This window comes from Simochromis diagramma, unplaced genomic scaffold (genome assembly GCF_900408965.1).
Source record: "Simochromis diagramma unplaced genomic scaffold, fSimDia1.1 OVJJ01000320.1, whole genome shotgun sequence".
Classification (NCBI taxonomy): domain Eukaryota; kingdom Metazoa; phylum Chordata; class Actinopteri; order Cichliformes; family Cichlidae; genus Simochromis; species Simochromis diagramma.
The window spans coordinates 6,815,914-6,843,076 of record NW_024386773.1 but is presented as its reverse complement, the minus strand read 5'-3'; the positions used below and the strand labels follow the sequence as shown (position 1 = coordinate 6,843,076).

At 37.9% G+C, this 27,163-nt stretch overlaps 1 protein-coding gene across 2 annotated transcripts in view; it reads right to left on the bottom strand.

Moving 5' to 3' along the window:
- Positions 1-23,792, bottom strand: part of igsf21a (immunoglobin superfamily, member 21a) — a 177,742-nt gene extending 153,950 nt beyond the window's left edge. Inside the window, exons 1-2 of one of the 2 annotated variants that reach the window (XM_040005530.1) lie at positions 23,654-23,792; positions 23,370-23,563 (exon numbers count right to left, since the gene is read on the bottom strand). In XM_040005530.1, the coding sequence (XP_039861464.1) occupies positions 23,370-23,508 (139 nt within the window). In that variant the 5' untranslated portion in view covers positions 23,509-23,563; positions 23,654-23,792. Of the gene's footprint in view, positions 1-23,369 lie in introns of both variants that reach the window. The other variant, XM_040005539.1, reaches the window with a different exon arrangement.
- Positions 23,793-27,163: the final 3,371 nt, after the last annotated feature.

The following is a 27,163-nucleotide window of genomic DNA, read 5'->3' as shown; positions in this document are numbered from 1 at the left end:
TGAAGATGTCATGCACTGATGACTTGGAAAAGTTCTCCTGTAAATCTCTATTGATTACCTATTGCTGGCTCTCAGCCACAGAGCACTTGGCAAGAGGCTGATTTTGTCTGGGTGCTGTTCAAAGCAGAAATACATCTGATGATGGAGGAGCATTTTAGGGGGGGGCAGACCTAAGATGGTATTTTGGAATGAGAACAGCCTGCAAAGCCAAACAGGGTAGCTCTGGCTATCCGGTCTTTAAGTGATGACGTGACGAATCCTACTTCCGGGCCTAAAGTAGTCTGTGTTTAATATGGCTTTTGTGTTGTTAACATGTTTAATGTTTTGTATTTTCTTCTATTTGATCTCAAAAAGCTCCTAAAAACAGTCAGTGATCACTGTTGACCTCCCTCGGCTTTTATTACTGCTAATCATTTATTTAAGCTCAGTTTTTAAAACCTTACGATGTAACTACAGCCCGCCCATGCAGCAGCATATGAATGACTAACCTCGTATTGTGGATGGATTCCTCTCAGTTGTTCTCCTGGCTGAAGTTTGGTCCATTTAGAGCATCCTGCCATGCGATTACATTTGTTCCTGACCACTGAGAACCCTCACGTTAACTTTTATCGAGTGGAAAAAAAGTTAGCTTGTTTATATTATGCTAACATAGCTGTGTCGCTAGCGGTCACGTAGCACATCATTATATACCAGCTAGCCAAACTTCAGTAACCCTACAAACGTCACTGCTGTTTAGTTTTCTGTCTTCATTTATGTTGGAAGTGCAGAGCTGTACGTTTTAATTTGTTTCCAAAACCCTGCAGTCAGGACATGCTATATTGTATTTAGATGGAAGCTAGCAAGCTAACTTCCTGCTAACTTCTAACTCCGTTAAATGTCATAAATTCTGTTTTCATGGATGCCTGGATGTTAAACTCAATTGTTACACCTGGTAGAGCAGAACGCTGATCATTTTATTAAAGATGAAAGACTTTAGACAGTTTTTCAACTCTCAGTAATGCCACAGTGATCGTTTAATATATGGACCTGCAGCAGAGTTTAGGCCCAGACACGGCTAGTGATGTCAGACTTAACGACCGGATAGACCAATGTGTTCCCTGTAGCACATCATTCCAAGTAACACTTGTTCCCTTTTTAAAAGAGAACCCAACAGTGAGATTGTGCACTAATTTCAGCCTGCTTTGAAATTCTTGGTATTGTTCTTTTTTAAAAAAAATCCGTTCTGCCCTGGCTGGCATTCAATAAGTCAGCATGATTTTTTGATGTTAAGAGATCAATACCAAGGTCTGTGACTATTGAAAAAATAAAACCAAATGAAATACCAAAAAATAAAAAGAATAAAAAAATTAATCCTAAAGGATAAACACAACTTTCAAGTAGTGTCAGTGGTGTGAAGATTTTTAGGTTAAAAAATATAATGCAGTGAGGAAGGGAAGGAACAACTATTATATTATATACTATAAACTCAGTTAATAAATCATTAGATATTTCATACATCAATAAAAAAAGAGACTTTTTTCATTGTATATTGTCTCCTTAGTGACTGAAATGCAAGGGCATTACTACTCAGGTCAGCCTAAGGAAGTATACCCTGAATATCAAACAGTCTGCAGCTTCGTCATCTGCCCTTTTCTCTACCAGTGACTTCATACATCACAGTGTTGTCTGAGCACACCCTTGGAACATGGAATTTATATGAGATTACAGTTCTACAGTCTCTCTGCTGTCAGCACAGTTGACCACTGATGAGACTCAAATACAGGTGACAGCTTTTTTTTTCTCTCCTGGCATAGTATCTTGCAGCAGCATAACAACATAACCAATAATAATAATAATAATTAGATCCCACTCTATTCCCTTAATAGGGCCATTTATCAGGAATGCTTCAGCACTGCCAGTTCACTATGTAAGCCTTACAGTAAATTAACTACTTTGTAGCTTGCATCATGCTGAGTGAACTGTGTGAGTAGCTTCAGAAGAGGCTAAGATGAAAGAGCAGTGGGTTTTGAACTAATTATTTCTGCTTACTTGATAAGGATAACTCACCATGACCACAGCGCTTGCCCAAAGTCTAGCTGTGTGACAACCACAATCCTTAATTTAAGAAGTAGTGTGCATATCTAGAACAGGTGACAGATCAAGAGAGGCTATAAATGAGATTTTATTTTTCAATGATCCTGAGCCACTTAACTAGACCCAAATGTTCCTTTGGAGAACTCTGCATTCTTTTAAAAATGTTTATTTTTTATGATTGCTGCTTGTTTACTGGAGAACCAGAGCAATAAATCTGCATCCTTTCCATTTTTATTGTGTTTAGTTTGATCTGGTTTCCTTTACTTATTTGTGGCATGTGCCAAAAGTTACAATAACAATTGAAGACGCAAAAGCAATCTCTCTGTACAGAAGAAAATGTTTAACTACTGATAGTTGTTGTAAAGCTATTGCTGAGAATATAAAATAAAGGTCAGTATTCTCTGTTTAGAGGAAGCTACTGTAGTTTTCACAGAATTTATGCTCATAGTTTGTGTAAAATTACTATCTAATTTATCAAGACAGTAGCTAATCATGCAAAAAGGCTGCCTTCTGGGCAAACTAAATTAGAGCTCAAATATGCCAAACAGTGGTAGAATCTACTAAAAATGGAGTCATTACTAAGCCCAGAAAACAAAACAGAATCTGTTTAGTTATACTGAAATAGTATACTGAGTGAAGGAACAAGATACAACTGTTTAATGGAACACATTACCTGTGAAAATGTAGGCACCTAATGATTATAAAATCAATGCAGTGGAAGTAACTGCACACTTAAAAAAGGAAAAGGATGACACAGATGTTGAAAGGGAAAAGTGTTTATTATGACTCCACACACTGCGGCGACTATAAATAGCAGTTATTCAGCTGATGTTAATCAGTCATATAACAAACACTGAACTGATTTTAATTTTATGGAAGCAACATGTTTCACAAGAGATTGGACAGGGTGATAACAAGCTGAAAAGTAAGTTTTACTAAAAAGATTTAACTTGAGGAACATTTCTTAGCTAATTAGGGTAATGTGCAACAGCGCAGTATCCTTTTTTTTCCCTTTTTTTCCAGGGCAGTAAACTGAGTATAAAAAGAGCATCTGAGGGGGGCAAAAGTTACCCAATCTGCAAAAAACTCTGTCTACAATTTATCGAACAATTTCAGAATTATGTTCCTGGATAAAAAAATTTAAAAGACTTTGAATATCTCACTATCTATAGTGTATCATGTCACCAAACAATTCAAAGAATCTGAAGAAACCTCTGTGTACAAGGGACAAGGCTGAAAATCAGTGCTGTGTGTTCACAATCTTCTGGCTCTGAGGCAGCGCTGCATTAAAAACAGGCATGACTCTGTCATGGAAATTATTGCATGGGCTCAGGAATACTTCCAGAAACCACAGTCTGTGAACACACTTGTCTGTGGCATCCACAAACACATATTAAAGCTTTATCATGCAAAGAAGCCATATGTGAACATAATCCAGAAACACCATCTTCTCTGGGCCAAAGCGAATTTAAAATGCTCTGAGACAAATTGGAAAACTGTTTTGTGGTCAGACAAAATTTGAAATTCTTTTTTGGAAAACATTGACACTACATTCTCTAAACTAAGGAGGAGAGGGGTCATGTAACTCTAACGGTCCAGAGTGCATCGGAAATTGCAGCATAAAATGGATGATGGAAACGCACTATCCATACTAAAATGTATGCAAAGGTTTTAGAGCAATGTATGCTTCAATCCAGGGAATGTGTTTTTCAGGGAAGGCTTTGCTTATTTCCGCAAGACAATGATAAACTGCATAGTAGTACAACAGCACTGTTGTACCTGCTTTTTATTTTTTGGTAAGGTAAAATTATAACATTAAACATTCCAGAGCAGAAGATTTTATTTTCAATTTTTATATAAGCAAGTACATATTTTATTATGAAAATTACTTTTTTAATGAATAAAGCTTGATTTGTACTTGTATACACCATCAATTGAAGTTCTTAGAAAATAAAATCATAATTAGCAAAAGTGGTCTTGATAAGTCATACTTTGATAAAAAATAAAATAAAAATCAGAATTCAAAATCAGCCAAAAAAAAATTGCAATTGGTGTATTTCTAATCAGCTTTGCAACTGAAAGTCCCTTCAAAGGAATATATGAATGGGCAAACACGAGAATCTTAACTAAAAGTCATCAGCATTACTAAATATCCCAGTAAAAAACACAAGCATATTTTTTATTTAATTTATTTATTTTTATTGTTTATTTATGTATTTTTTGCTTTGTTTTGTTAAAGAGACACTTTTATTGGATAAAGCTGGTTTAATGTTTCTCCACTCCATTTCCTCTGTGACTGGACCATCTCATTCCCCAAAACCTTTGAAGCACAGAGAAACATTAACAACAATACCCACACACACAAACACACACACACACACACAAGCTTCTTTTCCATAATGAATCCAGCCCCAACATTTGTTGTAATTGCTGTCATAATTATGTGCTGTTGTAATGTAATGAATATGCAATGCCTGCTTTGGCACAGTCAACACAAAGAAAATGACAGAAGAGATTTTGTTGAGAAATTGTGTTTAGAAATTGTAATGATTTCTGACAGTTAATGATGCACACTTTAGAACACTTTCCAAACTCAACATCTGCATGACCTTAACATTTAAAAATGTCACATCATTAGTTAAACATTCTGTAATATTATACATTCCAAACATTACTATCCATGTATGTATTTATATAGCATAATGGATGCTTTTAAAAATCTATTGAATGTGCAGTATTTGACTGAATGAGCAGAAAGCAAATACACGCATACAACTGTAAATGTCAAAGCATACTTACAATACAGAGACATTCATGGTTATTAGGGCTGCCACGATTAGTCGACTAGTCACGATTACGTCGACTATTAAAATCATCAACGACTAATTTAATAGTCGACGCGTCGTTTGAAGCTTTGTAAGATCACAAAAGACGCAGGAATAAGTAGTAGGATTTAAGAGTGTAATAACGGACTGAAACAGAAGATGGCAGCACTGCACGTACAAGGATGCCAGCTGCCGTTAAACCCAGAAGAAGAAGAAGCTCTGTCCCATAATTCAGCGGTCCCCAACCCCCGGGCCTCGGACCGATACTGGTCCGTGAGTCGTTTGGTACCGGACCGCGAGAGTTGAGGCTCAGGTGTGAAATGTATGGTTTTCAGGGATTTTATCGGTTTTCAGCGTTATTTTGTTATCGTTTTTATCGTTAACTTGGCTTTCCTGGGTCTTTTCACGTGTTATGAATAAATCTTCTTTTTTTCGGTACCGGTACTAGTTTTATTTTGTTGTATTTATCCGCAACACCTTAAAGGCCGGTCCGTGAAAATATTGTCGGGCATAAACCGGTCCGTGGCCCGTTAGTTTTAATATTACTCTTATTATTCTTTTTGTGTCACAAAATAAACGTTTAACGTATTTTCAGGCGAGAATGTAACTGTGTAAACCTCAAATATCTGCTCAGTTTATCAAGACACCTCATATTTTCAAAAGCGCTCCAATGTTTTCGGAGACGTCTGTTACCCACTAGCTCGATAGTTAGCCGGGGTTCAAGGCCCATTAGAGCCGGTGAGAACACCGGACTCCCGGCAAATCGTTTTCAAATCCACCGCCGTCTTTCGCTACTCAGGTTAAACATGATATATAAGTCACTTAGATAACTTAAAAATGTTATTGTTTGGCTTTTTTTAGTATTTTATTTGTTCCTGAGTAAATTGGTTTGGCTGAGAAATAAAGTTATAGTTTTTACACAGCTGAATAAACGTCAAGCAGACAACTGATTATCAGAAGTGTGAGATGGTCAAGGGTATACTCCGGTGTCCTGTTATATTTTAGCTAGCAAGGAGCAGACGGCTGAGTTTATTAAACTCCACCGAAACAATCCGCAAATGTCATTAACATTTAATAAACTATCATCTTGTCTTTATTTTTAGTTAGCACATACACTTCAAGCTGTAAGCTAATGATAGTTATATAAGAGCAGATGCATGCTGGTGCAATAAGCTGTATGTTTTACGTTCAATGGATGCATGATCTGATTAGTCGACTAATCGCAAAAATAATCAGTGACTAGTCGACTATCAAAATAATTGTTTGTGGCAGCCCTAATGTTTATACAATTATACATTTATACAATTTTTTAAAAATACAAATATTACAAATGTATTTTTTTGTTCTTTCCTAGAGTGGAAAAATATTCACAATGCTTTTGGCCTTGGTTATGGGGACAATTCAACACCATATTAACAACTGTGAAGAATCTTTGTTCAACAACTGCAATTCAGCAAAGAAATTCAAATTCATTAAAAACTGAAACCCAGAAGAGCCTTCACTTCTCATAATTAAAAACCCTTTTTTTTCTTTCTTTTTTTAATGTCCCTGACAACCTCCAAATTTTAAATCTGCTGTAAGATTTAACCTTCTTTGTTGCTGTGAATTTGCACTTCGTTAAAATTATTTACTCATCTATCTCTTGTCGGTCATTTTCAACTTTTTTAATTATATGGTGTAATCATTATATGTAATCATATAGCATGTTTTAATCGTATGAATTAGAATGTAAAATGGCAAATGGGACAAACAAAATTAAAAAAACAAAAACAACAGTAGGACATTCAGCTCATGATACCTTTGGGTGACCACGCATTGTGGGATTTTTGTGTTCACATTCAGTTAAACTCATTACTGTAGGACTAGTGATTCTTGTGAATTGCTAACAACAGATTGATGAATGGATATCTTGATGAAATTAACTGAAAAACACCAGAAGTGTCGTTGCAAGGTGATAGGTGACCCTTATGTCATTAGAGCTTCAATGCATAGATTCTGCAAACCTCTAAATCTTTACTGGATGGGTAGATGGAGTTTTGTCAGCTAGGAACAGACCACTCATATTAGGGCAGAAAGTTTCACCACGGGATAAAGGTGATCCCTCAAAAGATCTTTGTATTGATTTGAAAAGACCCTAAATTTCACGAAGAAGAAAAGTGGACATAAACTATTCTAGCAAAATTCCCCCATTGGCTGGATAAGCCAAGTTTAAAAAGAGAGACATTGTATCTTTAAATTGAAATTGTTAGTCTATGTTTTTCATTGTTCTTTTTCTATTTTGTCAGCATGTACAGTATGCGATGTCTAATAACTAGCAGAGCACAAGGTTGCTTCCTTTGACTCTCCACTACTGAATGTCATTTGTCTATAAGGTGTTTGTAGCACTGCAGGAAGTGATTTTTCCAAGGCAACAACAAAGGCAACAAAGGTTTGTCTTTTAAACTCAGATTAACAATCGACCTACTGACTTATGAATGTATCATTATCAAACACAGGTTCTTTTAACTTTGTATTTCAAGATAAACAAAATACTAAATGTTTTGTTTCCGACAGACCTGTTCTTGATTCAGTACAATTTAATCCATTTGTTATCTGATGTGTTTCCTCATAGGTAGGGCTAAAATGATAGGATTAATATTCAGTGCTGTGTAGCCTAGGATGGAATTATAAGGAAGTGGAGTTATGAATACTCCAATCCTACTGACACATTCATATTACTCTTCCTCTGAGACTATTATCCTGAATATTGATAACTTTAGGATTTGTCCCATCAGGAAGATGGGTGGATAGAGTGGAAACTAGCAGTACGGTGAGGGTGACAGATGTCTATTACACAATACATTAAAAGAGTGAATAGTCAGCCTAACTCATAACTACAGTAACTTATATACTACAGTGACAATTATTTCATATTATCTGTGCTATGATGAAGATATTAGTGAAGAAATCTAAAGTGATGACCTTAGCTTTCACGTAAAAAAGAAAGAAGGAAAGAAAACACACAAAAACAGAGGGGTGTCATTTTGATCTGCAACTGTCATATACAGCTCTGCCCTAAAAATAGAAAAGCACCACAGGGTTACTTTTAATTACATGACATCTGTTTTGCTTTTGTAGCATCAGATGTCTGATAACAACGACAATTCGCTGAATTTCAATCAGGTTTAAGTACTTTGAGTTTTTCCTCACTTTTTGTTCTTCTACAGCACAGAAATTGAAGGTAGACATACATATTTGTTGAGTTTGCAAATAAAAATGGATTGGATAAACTGGCAAACAAAACTGATAATACACTCTATTGAATTTATTACTAACTGCATCCTAAACCTGCCATATTCTATCTTGTGCTATTCTGCAATGATGAAGGTCTCAGTATGCAGCAGAATGTATCCAAATGTTCAGTCAGCTGTGACGAGAACTAATGTGAGCTTTCTCTTACATTCGACTCCCCTTGGAAAAGGCAGCCACATGAGGAATCTGAACAGCTGACTGGGTACGAAAAATCTGACTGGTGAAATGACAGGAAAGGAATTCAATACCACTTTGTTCCTATTTTTCCCAAACAGGTACTAAACTAATGCATGCTAGACAGAATAAATAGTTAAATGTCATGAATGTAAACGTATCTTTACTTTGAAGTGTTAGAAACTAGATCAAAAACAGAATTGCTATAAATTTCTGTAACCAACACTATTAGTACACTAATTTCCCTATAATTTCTTCAATCACACCTAAATCCTTTAATGTAAAGCATCTGCCAATATGCAATTAACTCCATACATACATAATCAGTAACTGTCTTGCATAACACAGCTGTAAGCCCAAACAATTTCCTGTGGCGTATTTTGTTCCATTCAGCCAACCTCAAGTGTCAGTTTGAGTCAGTAAACTTTGACCCTTTTTTTTAGGTTCAAAAGGGATGGATTTATACTCCTGTTAATCAACTCATTAATGAATGAAAATCATTGTTTTAACACAATACAACAGTCACGCTGTCAATTTATATTTAATGTCATATCTTTATGTACACACTACTTTTGAGGGGTTCAAACATGGTTGGGACTTCTATGGCCTTTTCGCCTTTATGTGACAGGATACTGTTTGTACTCTGGAGAAGTGGGTTTGACAGCAGAACCCAGAGAGCAGATGGAACATCTCAATTTTTCATCAGCATCTTTGATTCAACAGTTAATTCAGACTCATGATGAAACCTCATGAAGAGGTTTTTTGTGTGCTGATCTACTTATTTCCCACTTAAAAGTGCACAACCCCCACAGGCACTTTTCCACCTACTCCTTTTCCCTCTTACCATCACTTCCCCATACCGCTCTCTAAGATTGATTAATCACAATCCATTGGGGGTGTTTCGGCACAAACTTTATCCATGGCCGAGGGCTAACTTCACGCTGTCGCATCAGAGCAAAATGATTTTGCACAAGGTTTCCTTTTCCCTATTCCCACCTGATAGTCATCACTTTCATTACAGGTTGACTACATGTTTCGTTTTTTGTTTTTTTTGTAATCCACAAGATAAAAACAAACAACAGCATAATTCCCTTTTAGACATTTGTCTTTTAGCAACAAAGAGATGATTTGTATTACACACTGAATGTAGATAAAGAGTGCATTTTTAGAAACAACAAACAATATACGCAATAGGAATTTGACAGTGTCATTGTAAGAAGGTTCATAGTAACAGTGTTCATGCTGTTAACAACACATCATCTGTGACTGTAAAAATGCACCAATCTGGCACAACATTATGATCACTGACAGGTGAAGTGAATAACACTAATCGTCTCTTCATCATGGCACCTGTTAGTGGGTGGGATATATAAGAGAGGAAGTGAATATTTTGAAAGAGTTGATATGTTAAAAGCAGGGAAAATGGGCAATTGTCAACATTTGAGCTTGACAAGGGCCAAATTGTGATGGCTAGAGAACTAGGGCAGAGTATCTCCATAACTGTAACTTTTATTGGGTGTTCTCAATCTGCAGCGGTCAGTACCTATCAAAAGTGCCACTGTTTCAGCCACTGAGCAAATAGTGATAAACCAGCAATATACCGAAAGTACCAACAATGAGCATGGCATTGGACCATGGAGCAATGAAAGAAGATTCCCTGGTCTGTGTGATGTTTGGGGAAATGTTCTGCTGAGAAACTGGGATTCCAGCATCCATGCAGAAGCTACTTTGACGTGTACCATCTACCCAAGCACTATTGCAGATCATGCACATCTTGTCATAAAAATAGTAGTCACTGTGGCTGCCTGTGGCCTCTTAATGATGTGCCCCAAATAATGCGCCCTGCCACAAAACAAAAATGATTCAAGAATGGTATCAGGAGCACAGCGAGTTTGAGGTGTTGACTTAGCCTCCAAAATCCCCAGATCTCAGTCCAACTGAGCATCTGTGCGATGTGCTGGACAAACACATTCAATCCATGGAGGGCCCACCTCTAAACTTAAAGGACTTAAAGGATCTGTTGCTAACATCTTGGTGGCAGATATCACAGCACATCTTAAGAGTTTAGTAGAGTCCATTGCTCAATGTGTCAGTCATGTTTTGACAGCAAAAGAAGGACCAACACAATACTGTGACGAATTGGTGTAATGGTATCAATAGCAAGAGCAACCCTGTGCTTGTCTTGCTAGCGCTCGATATACTGTTGACCATAATATTTTATCACAGAGGTTAGAGCACGCGCTGGAGCTGCACTGCAGTATTTTGGATCATATCTACCTAACATGCTCAAATTTGTTCATGTAAATGGGGAGTCCTCTTCACACACTAAGGTTAATTATGGAGTGCCACAAGGTTTCGTGCTAGGATAAATTCTATTTACATTATACGCACCTCCCTTAGGCAGTATCATTTGAAAGCATACCAATTAGCAGTTACTATTCATCTCTGGCTTACTTGTTTTAGTTAAAAAAACAGATGACTTTTAATTAAATGTAATTACAATTTGTCAGCTTTGACACTGCCTGCAAACTTCTGTTTGGCATAAAATATACAAAAGTGATACAATAAAAACAGTAGATAGACTGCAATCAGACACTGACCATATCTACAAAAATATTTGCCAGCCAGAAGCTTTTCCTAAATCCAATAAAGTGCTTTCTTTCCTTTAAAAAAAAAAAATATATATAGTGTAAAAAACAGGTGTACCCTGCCTCTCGCCCTATGACAGCTGGGATAGGCTCCAGCGCCCCCCGCGACCCTGAAAAGGAGAAGCGGAAGCGAATGGATGGATGGGATAGTGTAAAAAAAAAAGGGGGGGGGAGTGAATAGCAAACAACAAAATGAATGAAAACAAAGCACAAAAATCTTCGAAATGGAACATTAGCTACAATCTGACAAACTTAAAATACTGTCCATCCTACTTTCTACTTTGCATCTAATATTGCTCAAGGCTCTTTATCGAGGCATTGAAACTTTGGGATACCTTATGTGTACATCTGCAATGTCAGGTAGGTATCTAACTGAAGTATTTGAGTCCATAGTACAGAATGGAGTCCTGTTGTACATGTGCAGAAAGACCTTTTTTTCCTGAGTCTCTCTTTTTTGGTACCACTACGCTAAACTGTGAAACATTAGGTGATAATCCAAGATTTTATTTCTTTGCCAACAGCCACACTAAAGACTTTCTGGCTTCACATTTCCAAAATATTGGTCAATGTTATCTATTTGCTGATGTATCTGTATTGGCATTTATGATGGGCGATAAATTAAAATGGTTCTGTTCATAATTTTTATGGACAGGATTTCTAGGCGCAGCCAAGTGGCGGAGGGCTTTCGCTTTGGTGGCCTCAGAATCTCATCTCTGATTTTTGCGGATGATGTGGTTCTGTTGGCTTCATCGGGTGAGGGCCTCCAGCTCGCACTGGAACAGTTCGCAGCCGAGTGTGAAGCAGCGGGAATGAGGATCAGCACCTCCAAATCTGAAGCCATGGTTCTCAGCCGGAAAAGGGTGGAGTGCCCACTCCGGGTCGGGGATGAGTTCCTGCCCCAAGTGGAGGAGTTCAAGTATCTCGGGGTCTTGTTCGCGAGTGATGGGAGAAGGGAGCCGGAGATCGACAGACGGATTGGGGCTGCAGCTGCAGTAATGCAGACGCTGCACCGGTCCGTCGTGGTGAAGAGGGAGCTGAGTGTAAAAGCGAAGCTCTCAATTTACAGGTCGATCTACGTCCCTACCCTCACCTATGGCCACGAGCTGTGGGTAGTGACCGAAAGAACGAGATCGCGGATACAAGCGGCAGAAATGAGCTTCCTCCGAAGGGTGGCTGGCCTCTCCCTTAGAGATAGGGTGAGAAGTTCGGCCATCCGGGAGGGGCTCAGAGTAGAGCAGCTGCTGCTCCACATCGAAAGGAGCCAGCTGAGGTGGTTCGGGCATCTGACAAGGATGCCCCCTGGGCGCCTCCTGGGTGAGGTGTTCCAGGCATGTCCCACCGGGAGGAGGCCCCGGGGCAGACCCAGGACACGCTGGAGAGATTATATCTCTCGGCTGGCCTGGGAACGCCTTGGTGTTCCCCCGGATAAGCTGGAGGAGGTGGCTGGGGAGAAGGAGGTCTGGGCCTCTTTGCTTAGGCTGCTGCCCCCGCGACCCGGCCTCGGATAAAGCGGATGAAGATGGATGGCTGGATGGATGGATAAATTAAAATCAGAGAAACACCAGTCAACCATGTAATGAGTGTTGATGTTCTATATTTTGTCCACCAGAGGGCAACTTCCCTGTTGATAAAACGTGTTTATAACATCACAAGAATAGATAAGTAATCCACAAGTTGTTATGACAGTAAAACAATACAATAGGAAGATTACCATATAAAGATTAAGCACAAGCGTTTATAATTTGAACAGACTGGAACATCTTGCTTGCCTGCCTTAAGAGATCACAGTCAGAAAAGGATAGACTCACACCAAGACCTCACACGTGTACTTTCTTTTTACATATTATTTCCTCCAGGAAGAACAGCAGTACAAGAAACTAACAGTGATGAGTCATTACACAAGCTCCCTCACATTATTATTTCCACTTTCCAAATAATTTTTTTATAGTATCAGAGTCACCTGGTACCAGGCATATGTGAAATTAATGCTGGCAGTTTTATTGGGAAAGAATAGATTTAATCATTACAAGTCCTCCTTTATATAAAAATTCAGAAGCGAGCGCCAAAGTTGCATGTAAGCATCCTAAAAGATAAAGCTTCCTTGCAATTTTAACCATAATCTTTAGAGAAAAAAACTGAAGTAAAATAATCATATTTAAAGCAAGTTATAATCCATATGCCCCCCCACAATTTCTATTATTGTATAATTCATGTCGCATATTCAGAAGATTAATTCTCTGAACTTGCATGACAAGTTCTACAGCAGATCAAAGGTTTGCTGATAAATGTTATCAGAAATGACAGATGTTACAGGCTGAACACAGCCTTGTCCTATCATATTCTGACTGTCTGTGAAACTTCACTAATACCTACTCCTGTGAGTGCAGATTGATGTCTTTATGATTTTTTTATTTATTTATTTTGGTGGCTTATATGGAGGAAGTCAATATGCACAAGATTCATAGCCTACACGATCCTTCTTTACTCCCATCTGCACAGCTCCAGAGTGACGTCAGCGTGTCGATTAGAGCTGTTTTTCCCCCCTCCTCTGCCATCACTTCCTTTTTCCATGCCTAATCTGAACTTTTCATGAAACCTCTGCAATGCTGTATTCACTGGCTTGAAGATGGCTTTGAATAGCTGCAAACATTTTTTTTTAAAAAAACCCAGAAGAATCAAACTGGGAAAGCAAAGCAGTGATTTAGAATATTTACAGTTACTACACAATGTGTGTATATGAAAGCATAAAAAGAGCTTTTTCCTTTTAGGTTAAAGCACTGTCATGTATATTTGAGCCAATTTAGTAAGTAAAATGTTTCTCACAATATACTTTAATGTTAATTTTCCTCTATATTGCATTTTATCTTTGAGTCAATATAATTTATTGCTAATGCAATACAACTGTTTCTTCTTAAGATAATCTTGATATACTGTACATACTGTAACAAAAACGCAAGCTTGGTTTTTGAGGTCACCATGACTTTGAATAATTCCATTTGTGTCAGATCACTAGCAGAAAGAAACAGAATGTTTGTATACAAAAGACTGTGCGCAGCAGTGTACATTTCAGCTGTCTTGCAATAAACCTTGGATGCTGATATGTTTCATGTATCATATACAATTCAGTTTCACAGCCCTAAATAAATAGACTGATGTTGGGACACAGTGACGGACCAATTGATATTACTCAGCACCTATGTTTGAACACAATAAGCAAAACCACATAATCCATATTAGCATGTAGGAAACGGTGGGAGGAGAATATTGTAAAAGTGCTGATAAAGCTTGCCAAGAAATCCCTTGTTATGCTGGCTACTAAATTGAGAAACACAAGTTTCTGTAATAAAATGGGATTTTTAAAAGTTCTGGTAAAAGGACATATTATACTATTTGACAAAACTTTACTGCTTACTAAAGATCACGAACAGGAACGATATACTCCCTTTCTATGTAACCATTTGGGAGATCATTGGGAGAACATTGGGAGAAAATACAGACACTTTGCTTCTGTATTTTCTCTATCTCTGCAAACCACCAGCTGCTGAGGGAATCCGAGTTACTTCAAACTCCCACACAAGTCAAAGACATCAGCAAGCCAGCCTACATCTGTGTATGAAGGTCCACAAGGGTAGTAAAGAAAGTTACTGTGCTCTTTGAACTTCTTGCCCCAAGCCTTTACTTGTCTCCACTAATCAGAGCCATTTTCATTTGATCATTTTAACATCACTGCTTGAAAACACAAACGTATTTCAGCTATACAGGCAAAGGAAGGTTCATTTTTCCTCGATTCTGCCTCTTACCACTTTCCACGCCAGAGGCTGTCGTGGTGGTAGTGGGGGAGGACAAATTTGTCATGATGGTTGCAGATTCTGTTGCATTATTTGAATTGCAGTAGACATTCATAAAAACTGTGGTCCACTCCTAGGGCCCGAGGCTACTAGGCAACAAGTCATCTTGGATGCAGACCCCATAGCTAAGATGCTAGCTGTAAATAAAATATGGTAATGGCTTCTCAGTGACTGGACTACTGCAAAAACCACACTTTAGCTTGTCCAAAATGTCAGACAGATGATTTGGTTTCACCCCAAAAGCAGATAGCTGGTGTGTATGCTAATTCTCAAAATGTGTTGTTCTTACTCTCGTGCCACTGTTTCAGCCATTCTAGGGAATTGTGATATTGGCATAGATTTCTTTGAAAAAACTCAAGGCCAGCATTTTTTTTTTTTTTCAAAAACACCTGCACTTCAGTGTGAAAAGCAAATGCAAGCGTCATAGGAAACTGGTAAACCTCTTCAGCCATGCTGCTGGAAAAGTTGAAGCATATAAGTGTTTGAGCCTTGTTAGATAAAAGCAAAAGTTTGCAGAATCCATCTGTGAAATAGCACATTGTTCTCAGACTTTTATCAACACAACAATGTGGGAATTTTGTGTGCTCTAAGAGTTTTACAGTTATGTCTGAAAATCTGAAAAGCAGTGTCAGAAAACAATGCAGGAGTTACTTTAGATAATCATACCTTGCCGTGTGCAGATTTTGGATTTCTTACTTTCAGTGCATGGATATTTCATCATAAATTTTAGGAACAGAGCTTTTGAAATTTCTTGAGACAAAAGATACCCAATGCTGAGGTGGAAGGCAAAAAAAACAGGTCTTCCTTTACAGATATAAATTCAAAATAAAGTTTATAGTTGATTAAGTTATAGTTAGGTACAGCTCAACTTAACCCGAACAATCCCTTAGTTATGCTGCTATATGCCCAGAAAACCTTAAATGGCGCACTTAGCACATTCCCTCTGTTATAATTTTATAGTACATGCTGTGATTATATATTTTTCCGTCTCTGTGCTCTTATATGTCTACTTTTTCTATATTTCTCCGGTGCCATATGTTTTTCTGTGGTTACTGACCCGATACACCTGCTGAATGGTTATTACTGTATTGACGTTGTTTGTTGTTTATCTGCGCTCCTCTTTTCTCTTTTCACCTTCCCCCCACCCCAACCGATGGAGGCAGATGGCCACCTTCCCCGAGCCTAGCTTTGTCTGAGGTTTCTTCCTGTTGAAAGGGAGCTTTTTTTTCCTAACCGCTGTTGCCAAGTGCTCAAAGGGAATTGTTGGACTTCTCTCTAAACAATTGTTAAGCATTGTGCTTACAAAGTAAACAGCCCTGAAATGAATGTTAAGGTGAACTGGCACTATATTAATAAAACAGACTTTAACTGAACTGAAATATTTAATACATTTTCCATTTTTGTAATTGATTGAACTCACCAATTAGAGACAGAAGGTAGTGAAATAAAAACTCAAGTTTCCTACAAAATATGCATTTTGTTCTTGTTACTATTAGTTTTACACATGGCATTTGTGTTCATAGGTTCCAAAGTTTAGATTTTTTTTTTTCAGTACAGTTATTAGATGGAATCTGCCACCTTTTGATTAAATTGCTCATTGAAGTACTTCAGTAATTGAAGTACTTCAGTAAGTATGTTCAGCATGAGCTCACTAAGGGAGTCAAACCAGATAAAGCTGCATGCTATTGGGTCAAAATGACATGCACTCATATTTTTTTCTTCAAGCTGCTACTTTACAGCAATAGAATCAAATGGGCTATTTTGTATTTCCACAGCAATCTGGTTTAAGTGTATCTGCTAAAAGGCCCATACACTATTAGCATTAGCAGTATATATAGTGTATATAAAATGATTTACACAGTCACACTGACTAGTCAAGCAAACAATAGCAAATGAAATGAAACAATGAAAATGGCTTCTAATCTGGGCATAATCATTTTATATAACTGCTGAGAGCTGCAGTGTGATGGAAAGCTTGGTGATTGTCAGATAGTTGCATGACAACAACCCATTTTCCAGGCCAAATCTCTCTTCACTTCCTGTGAGTCAAGACCAGCCATCAGTAGCAGGCAGTCACAGTGCGCCGGAAACCTATCTGAGATCCAGTGCTTGTTAAATCTGTTAACACTGCTATGATACACAATCTGCAAACCAACCTCCACCACTGTGGTCTGAGACAACACATTCTCCTTGGTGCTTTAACAGAAGGCTTTAAAAGAAGCCGTTTTTAAAGACATTACATCAAAAACTGATGACCTTCCCTCAGATTTTAAAACATAGCCTACAGGTCATGTCATAATTGCCACTTCACAGCCTGCTGTACTGACACAATTTTATATTGACTGAGTTTCTTTATTTTCATTGACAGCGACTCTATCAACTGAATCAGTATGTTTGATGGTGCTGTTTTAGCCTATTTTTGATATTGCACCGAATCCCTTTGACCTGTAACACATGAACATCAATTATTCTGCTCTTTTATCCCTATAATTTTCCTGATTGAGTCTTCTGGTAACAAATCACTTGAGCCCTGCCTGCCCCATTTCTGGATCTACATAAAATCAGAACATCTAGTACTTTACAGGAAAACCTGTGAACCTAAAAGCAGCTGTTCAGACATCAGCCTAAAACATTTTACAACAAATCTGTATTCAGCCAAGGGCACACAAGTAATGCACATATCAAATGTTTCTTTTATACACTTCTAACAGTCTATATAAAACTCAGAAGGAAGACGTAAAATTCATCGGACAGAAAAATGTCACAAACTGTGAGACTGCGCAAGATGTAGCTTTCAAAAAAGCCCTCACATCAGTATGGATTAAAATGATATTTATGATTTGTTTAGTAAGAAACTTCATCCTTAGTTTGATCTAAAAAGTTAAAACAGGAATGTGTTAAAGCATTAGAGACGATCTAATTTCTATTAGGAAATGGTCTAGGTCAGAAATGAATACTAAGCCAACTCTTTTTGTCTGGAAAAAAAAAAAACTTCAAAAGGCTGCAGTTTGATATAATTTCATTTTTGAACACTGTTATCTCTAGTTCTTAATCTCTGAATGAAATTTCTGAGGCTCTGTGAAGTATTTTGTTCTTTCCTAAATGGCATTGTAATACAGACAGTAATACCATGTTGTACCAACCTATTTGAAGGTTCTTTCATTTTTAGATGGTGTCATAGGTGAGGTCAGTAGCTTAAAGGCAAAATAAATAAATGAATAAAATACACACAGCTACCCTACGAAGCATGTTGTTGTGAAAACATGCACCCCTTAAATCTATTATCTGTTTAAATCCCAAGTAGCACCATGGTGAAAAACCAAACCATCCTTTCTAACAAAGCAATCTCACTGTTTGCTCAGTTTGATTCTAAAGCACTGGCAATATCAACTGTTCCTAAAAAGAAAAGTTGACCAATGTTCATCTCAGTAACAGCTTGTCTCGACTATCAGGTTTCTGTAAGGTTTCTGAATGGTTAAACCCTCTAGTTATATAGTTTAACAATGTTATAACAAACTGGCTAACACCTGGTTCTTTAATGTTGTGTTTTTCCACTGAAAATAAAACAAAGAATTGGGAACATTTTTGTACCTTTACTACATGAGACACAACAGGAAAAACATGTAGATACATACAGTACGCTTATGCATCACAGAGCCCTAAGAGCCAGACTTCCTGTCAGTAATTCACTCACTCTTCTGCACCATGATTGCTTCTTGCTCAGGTTTTAGAAAGATGAAAAAGTCAGTACCACCAAGACCAGAAAAATAAAACAGCTTTTTGGCAACACTTTGGAGTTGAAGGACACAAGCAAGCAAACATGCTAGCGCTAAGAGCAGTGATGTTAACACCTCAAAATGAAACTCACTGACATGCTTTAGCTTTGTTATACTTAGTACTCTAACGAGTACGATTTTAGTTACATGTTAACAAGAAACAAACAGATTTATATTATTTATGAGACTGCCAGATTTTTATTATAATGACTTACCTAACATGCTAGGTCTGCAATTCAAGCAAACTAATCAATTTTTAAATTACTTTTTTTTTAAAAAGCAACATGTTACTGTTAAAATTTTGCCTCTCTTTGCTGTTTCTTTAGCTGTCACAAAACAAAATAGGAAATTCCCAGTGTAATCCGTTCTATCTACTCCATGAAGTGTAACTTACTCAAACTCTGATTACATCTAGGTAGCTTAGGAAAAAAACAAACAAACAAACAAACAAAAACAGTAGAGTAGTAGAATTTTTCTGTGGTGAAAGTATTTTCATCATTTTGAAGGCTTTTCTAGATGAAAAGGACAGGAATGACAACAGCTATACTTCAAATTTGATCAAGGATACCTCCAAACTTGGCACAGCAGCCCCACAACAGGCAGGGGGAATTATTTTGTTGCTACAGTAAACCACTGAGGCAGCTTTTAGTTTTGCTACAACCTCAACTTTGAAGAAAGGGAAGAAGATTTCTGCTGCTTATGAAGTGGAGTAGATTCTGCGAGTATTATTGGAATCATTGGAAATGTGGCCTGTGACAAGGAATTTTAAAGAGAAGTGCATTTTTCTTGATGCAAACGTTTTCTCGGTACAGAAGATGCCATTCATTCAACACAATCAACAAATCATTTTTTTGCCCATGAAAAGTGCCTCAAGACTAATAAGAAGGAAATATCTAAACAAATTAACAGAATAAGTAATAAAATAAACACTAATAGAAACAGTAAATGTGAATTATATTAAAGAAGAAAAAATCGTAAAGAAAGAAGTATCTCTTGGATACTTTAACTGGATCCAAGAGTAGGATAGTTTAAGTGTTTTTAAGGATTAAAGCAGAGCCCAGCTCTCTTATATCTTTGGAGAGGCAATGCCACAGTTTCCAGACATAAATGAAAAATTATGTCTGCAGTCTTATTTTGTTGGATTTTGGGTAGCTTGAAAGCTACAGGATCTACTAGCTCGTAAAAGGACATCATGCATCTTTGAGGTAGGCTGGTTTTACAATGTTGGGAAGAGTAGAATGCGGGTTCACTCTTCTTTTTTTTTTATCATTTAAAGTCTAACCATAGAATCCTCAATGAGTTACTTTTTTTTCAGTGGACTTTTAAGAAAGACTAGTCAAATTCATTTCATTGATGAAAGCATGATTTTGAATTTCAATATCTTGCTTAGTCTGGAATGCACACACTTTGATCATTGTTCGCAGCTGTACAAATACCACATATTTTACTTATACAGGGCGAAAAACCTAGGACAGAGTCTAAAATAGTTTTTTGAGATATTGCATCGTTTTGGCTTTTGGGCCTACTTATAGAATTTCTCTCCTGTACTCATTTAGTTTCAGAAAGTTATTACTCATCCATTTATTTATTGCCGACAGGCAGTCAATGAGGGAGCTTAAGGCTAGGATTATACTCTCTTGCAGACACACATATGGACAGCTGTAGACACCACAGAGGCATAGGTTATCTTATTATACAGTTTTTCTAGTCCACTTTGAGGACACATGCACAGATTGTAACCTTGTAGTGAAGTGGCTGAGCAGAAAAGTTTGTTCAGTCAGACAAATGCACACACATCCCCTGTGTCAAATGTTGCACTTAAATCTAAGAGAACCTTAACCAAGCCCTTTCTAGCACTATGCCTCAGGTTACTGAAAGTCTTTATGAGTGCAGTCACTGCGCTACAATTAGCTCTGAAACTTGATTGAACTTTTTTCTTTCTAATGTAGAAATCTGCTAGAAATAGGTTTTTATAATATATTTCTCAGTAATAGAATTTTTGGCATCGGCCTGTAATCATTTAGGATTCCAAAGTCTAGATTTGGCTTCTTCAACAGAGATTTCACAACAGTGGTTTTGAACGCCTCGGGGCAAATTCCCATTTCAAGGAATATGCTAATGATTTTCTGGACAGATTTCAAGATACTATTGAAAATCCTTTCTCATTGGAGAGGGTATCAGGTCAAGGCAGGTAGCATCTTATAAAGTTCTGAGGTTGAAAAGGTACTTTTTTTATACATAAAGTAATTGGTTCTCTTTGCTTAGCAAAGTTTTATATCTGACTTTAAAAAATAAACAATCCTTGGGATGGTAGCAGCAAACTATTATTAGCTATTGACAATAGTCTAATTGTTGTTTGTTAGCCTTGACAGCCAGGGTAGCCTTGCTTTAAGGCCATAGTTCATAACACAAGGTGTTATGCAATACAGCAGCATATGTGATAAAACAATGTATGCTGGCATATCACACTTCACACAGTGCACTCTATTCCGTAGCTCTATGGCGGCATAAAATATGCATTACAAAGTAACTCTTCAAAAATAAGAATCCAGACATAGACTATGTAGCCTGCTGTTCATACCGTGAATTTGCAACATGGTTAAAAAAACAAAAAACAAATGCTTGAACTATTAAATTTTACTAAGGTTAGCTTGTAGGTGCAAGCTAGGTGTAGTAGGTACACCTGCATTAACAATAGAACTGTAGCAGACTCTGAAACACGTGTAACAGACAGGAACGGTGCATGGACTAAATGACCAATACTGTTTTTATTTGTTAGTCATATGAGACAGAAGATTGGAGAGGACAGAGCCTTTCAATCTGTGACAATTACACTTTGCTTCCCATTCCAGCCTTGTTTAGCTGTCTCTCTGTCATCTTTAAAAAAAAAAAAGCACTTAGAATAGAAAAAACATTTTGTTTTGTTTGTTTGTGTGTTTTTTGTTTAACCAGGCTTTCTATTGAGATTCTTATTATCTGATTTTCTCACTGTCTATTTTATTTTATTCTTGTTTAACTTAATTCTACATTTTAACTTTGTTTTGAAATACTATTAACTGACTTTGTTTTGCAGCACTTTTTGACTAAATTTCAGTGAAAAATGTATATAAATAGAGAAAGAGAGACAGAGAGAGGTGTGTGTGTGTGTGTGTGTGTGTGTGTGTGTGTGTGTGTGTGTGTGTGTGTGTGTGTCAATCAATTTAGTTTCAACAGTACAAATAAAAACCAGAAAACCAGCATGACCATAAGTCAGTACAACCATATTCTTGCTATTTTTTAAAATTAAATTCTGCCTTTTGCTGTTGACACGGTTAACAATATTAACACCTTCATGTAACATTTCTGCTAAGCGATATAATAAAACCCCAAAAGAAAAACCCATTTCAAATAAGTATGATTCCATTCCTGAAGTACCCTACTTGCAGCGCAGAACCTGTGTGCAGTTCACCCTCATCTGAGCAAACACCTGAGGCTTTTAAACATCTAAGAATATGTTAAGCCCAAATGGCTCATAATGATTTCCTATACGTCTGCAAAGGTCAGAACACTTTAAAATAACAAAATCCTCAGCTATGCAAGAAAGGTTAACATCTTGGTTTGTACAGCATGCTGCTGCTGTGATGTTGTAGCCAAGGGTGAACTCTCCTCTGAAGCCCTTCAAACACCACCGTGCTAGCACTGACTCTGAGCCTATAACTCCAGCCGAATGAGCAGGGTTATACTTTGCTTCTTCAGTAAGGAAAAAAAAGAGTGCTTATAGTTCTGTTTTTTAGTGCAAGCTCTCCATGATAAATATCCATGCAGAAGGCAAAAAAGCCTTTGACAAATGCCACTGGGTCCATAGGTGTGACAAGCAATATCAAAACAATAAAGGGACATGTTTAAATGTCAGGGCAGATTCTTATCTGCAGCACATATTTGAATGTGTTTTTCCTAAATTCCAGTGCAACATCCTAGTCCCATCACCACTCCACTCTCTGCCCTAAAAAGACAATCCTATTGCTCACAGCTTTAGCATTCTGTAAAACATAGCTTATATATATTGGTTAACATTCAGGATTCGCGTAAAATATCATCAGTGCTGTGTTCTCATCCCCCAACATCGAAACACATCAACGGAGGATAAAAACACGCGATAATGATGCCACCGCTGTGCCGTGCAGACCGCGCTGAAGGCGGAAATCTGCATTAAAAGACGCACTTTAATGTTTTTCAGCGCATCAACTTTAATATCTGTTGAGCTCAGGCGCTATCTGGTGTGCAAAACCCACGATCAACAAACGCCTTGGAGTGCGCTTCAGCATTGGAGCTATACTTGTGCGGTACTCAGAAGTAGGTGCTGTCATGCAAGCTGGTCGTGATAGTCGATGCAGATGAATTAAGACTAACTACATAACTAGGCCTACTGCTACCGTTCTTCTTCCGTTTCCATTTAGTACATAGACACGCACACCGCACATCTTGCAGCCTGAACTGAATCCGACCATTATTCGTTGGTTTCACTCTTCCACGACTTGGTTAGTCAGTAGGGTGAAAGTTGGCATGTGGCAAGAATGGTACCGATCGCCTCCACCCGGCTGTCCTGTTAATGGTCAGTTAGTAGTCCTGATTCGCTGTCACATAACGAATGCCTCAACTCACTGACAGTTCGGATATTGTTAGACCCCACGCATAGATCGGAAAGCTGTGAGAGGTTCCCACTGCGTGAAAATGGCATGAAAGGGTCAGACTTACCGACGGCTAAATCCAGTAGATCTGCGCACAAGAGCAAGTACAATGAGAAGACGGTCATCTTTCCCTTATTTTGCAATAAATCCCAAACTCCATCTGCGTTTACATGCCCTCCAGGTTTCGGCTGTGTAATCCCCACCATTCCAGAGGTATGCGATTCAAAGGTGCCCCCAAACTATTCATGATGCAGCTCAAGTCTAAGTGGAGAATTCGGAGAAGTTGAAAATGAATGCAGCATTCAGAGCAGTCATAAACGAGCATCACATCAAAAAAAAAAAATGACTCACTGGGTGCGCTTATAGAACAAGCGGAATGTTTTTCCCCCCCTCACAGTTTAAACAATAGGGAGCTGCGCTTAGCCGCGCAGCAGAGATAGGCTGTGGAAAAAACGGAGCGGTTTGGATGAAAATGTCTCTCTCTTTCTTTCTCTCTCTCTCTCTCTCTTTCTCCCTCTCTCTCCTCCCGCCCTCCCCCTCCAGACAGACGCACAGTCATTCCTGATCACTCGCTCTTTTATTTCACACAATTTTCCTTAATCCTACCCTGGATTCAGACCCCTCTAATTCTGCCCATTAAGCCGATTTACTTCCGTTGGATTTTTCTTTTTATAAAAAAAAAAAAAAAACATTTGTAGAGATCCTTGTGCTCCGTATAGTATATAGCGTACGAGAATATGCATAGGTTACATATAAATAATGCACTTCCTAGTCATCTAGTTGATGAGTTAATTATCAGGAAAACATGTTTCTTTTCTACCCAGTGTTATGCATCAAAAAGTAAACCGTTAATCAAGTGAAAGGACCATTACATGATGTATTAAATCTTGTTATTGTCATACACTCTTACTATGTGGGTGCTCACGATTAGAGCTCAAAATCCCACTTACTGGAGAAGATATTAAGTGTACATATTAAGAGTATTTTGCTGGAGTAAATCCATAAAGATGTATTTGAGTTTAATAAGTGCCTGTTTTATTGAACTGGCCTGACTGGTAAAAGTTGCCCTTCTCTCTCAAATTGTCTGCAATCATTTGTATCATTAGGGAACATCTGTCATGCAAGCAGCAGTTCCTCTGCTATTTTTTTTTAATACTTTGACATTACCGACATCAAAAAGCATATCGCTTTTACCAAAACTGCATGCTTTGGTATGGTACAAAATATAACAATGATACCTTGATTAGCATTTCCTTCCTGTCATAGAGCTGGATCAGTTTTACGGCTAATTTTGAAAATAAGATGAAGACTTAAGAATCTGGTATTTTCTAAGATTTTGATCATTTCCAAAAATCATTAGACATGCTCAAGAGTGAGTTCACTGCAAGTACATACTCCAAGATTTGGAAAAGTTTGACGAGTGCCTCAGGCTGTGCCATTCTTATCAGCATCACCTTAGCATGGTCAGTTTTGGTTTGCTATGTTTTACTCTGAAATGATGTTTCTGACAATACAACCTTTTGTGAAATGGTCCTCTGGGTTTTCATTCAAAGTGCAGGCAACAAGTTATTAGGGAAGACAGCCACCATCATGGAAGCTCCATTCTTCAAAAAATATGAATGCAGTTGAATAAAGTCATTGGTTTCCCATTTTCTGCAAAGCCGACTCAATATATCAAGACAATATATTTTTATTGATCTGTGCAGCAGCGAAACAGTAAGACCTTTAACAATGCAGGAACCCCAGGAAAAGGTGTGTTCTTGAAGGCATAGGCTTAGTGGTAGATACACTCTTGTTATTACAACCTACAAAGCACTAGGTAGGAATACTAACTTATGCATGTACACTCACTGGCCACTTTATTAGATACACCTTGCTAGTACTGGGTTGGACTCTGTCCTGCCTTCAGAATGACCTTAATTCCTTGTGGCATAGATTCAATTTTGTTTTGTTATGGTCCACATTGAAATGATAGCATCACATGGTGACTGCAGATTTGTCAGCTCGACATCAGCCATGGAAATCTCCTGTTGCACCACATCTCCAAGTTTCTCTATAGGACTAAAATCTGGAGACTCTGTGTGAAAATTCCAGTATATCAGCAGTTTCTCAAACATTCAGACTACCCAACAACCTTAGCACATTTAAAGTTACTTAGATTATCTTTCTTCCCCATTCTGGTGCTTGGTTTGAAGTTTAGCAGTTCATCTTGACCATGTCTACATGCTTAAATGCACTGAGCTGCTCTCATGTGACTGGTTGATTAGGTCTGTTCTTCACCTGTCCTTACATCTCTGATCTGCTATAAATGTGGTGGGTGTATGGCTGGAGACTAGTAATACAATCAATGCAGTGCTGAGTTTGTGGTTTTTGAGATGTGTGGTGGTCTCATTTTTATCAATTTGACTTCATAATAATCCTAGGGTTAAAACAGTTTTTTTAAAAACAAAAAAACGTTAATTGACTCTTTTATTTAACTTCACTGATGTTAACATGCCTGTTACAGCGGACACTGCACCAGTATATTCAAACACCTATGAACATGCAAATGAAGAGCTAGGCACCGTCCCAAAGTGCTACCCCTCACTGCTCGTAGGATAGAGAGGAGGCTGGAGGGTTTCTTGGTTAAGGTCTGCAGCACAAATGCACTATCACACATCTCTAGAGGGCAGTGTCAACAACAATTTATTGGGGTAACAGAGCTGAACGTGTTGCTGTCCATATGGCATCTAACCCTACATACAAAGAGGGGTCTTTACTCTCTGTATGTAGGGTTTCAAGAGTCCAAATTCTGTCCACATGCTTTGTTCAGTCATTGACTCTTAAACTGGTCTTTAGTCTTTTATTTGGGATCTGAGAAATTGAGAGGAAGAGGAAACCCGACACAGATAGACTTGACTTCATTAATGACGATTGTCCTGAATCCTCTTGCCTTTCCAGTTATCGTTTAGGATTTGCTCACCCCAAATTAAACATTAACAATTCTGTCTGTTGACTGCCAAAGGGTGTGTCAAACAGTCAGCAGCTGCTTATTGAATACACATTATTAGAGTTTAAATCTGTTAATTCCAATAAATTAAAGAAATAATATTCAGTTTTGAGTGACACTGTTCAATTGGCCTATAGTATAACATATTTATAATTTTCACTATTTCCAAACACAAGGGATTAGATTCATTCTCCTCATCCTTCCACTCCTTTTTCTGCACATGTCCAGAGAAGAAAATTCTAAACAGCCATAATCACACACATATTTTCAATATAATGCTGTTCAGTACTAACTTTTTTTTTTTTATTTAACTACAACTAATACATAATGTAGGTTCTGTGGGGACATGCACCCCCACTGCACTCACACACACACACACACACACACACACACACACACACACACATATATACACACATATATAACCGCTGACACATGCATACAGACAACCCCACCTATACAATCCACAGTCATATGACACACTGACACACATACCTCCAAACTCATGAAAATCTAGGGCTCAACATATGGTTTTGGGGGGTTGGGGGGGGGGGGTAGCTGACACCATGAGAAGCCCCTTTAAGTGCAAATATGTATGTATCCAGCTGATGCAATATCTGGGAAATCCACTCTTGTTTTAGGACAACACTGGGGAATTTGAATTCCCCCTCCTCAGTATTGCCAATTTTCCAAGTGGGGGGAAAATCAGTCCAGTCCTGTTGAATCAAGTACTCTTTCTGAGTGACTCAGGGTGGTGACTCATTAAGTAAATATGCTTGTTTTCCTGTCACCTCTTTAATTTTCCAACTAAGCTCAACTGGATGTATGTGATTATCATCTTTACAGAAAGATTGCATTGCTGGGGGGCTGGG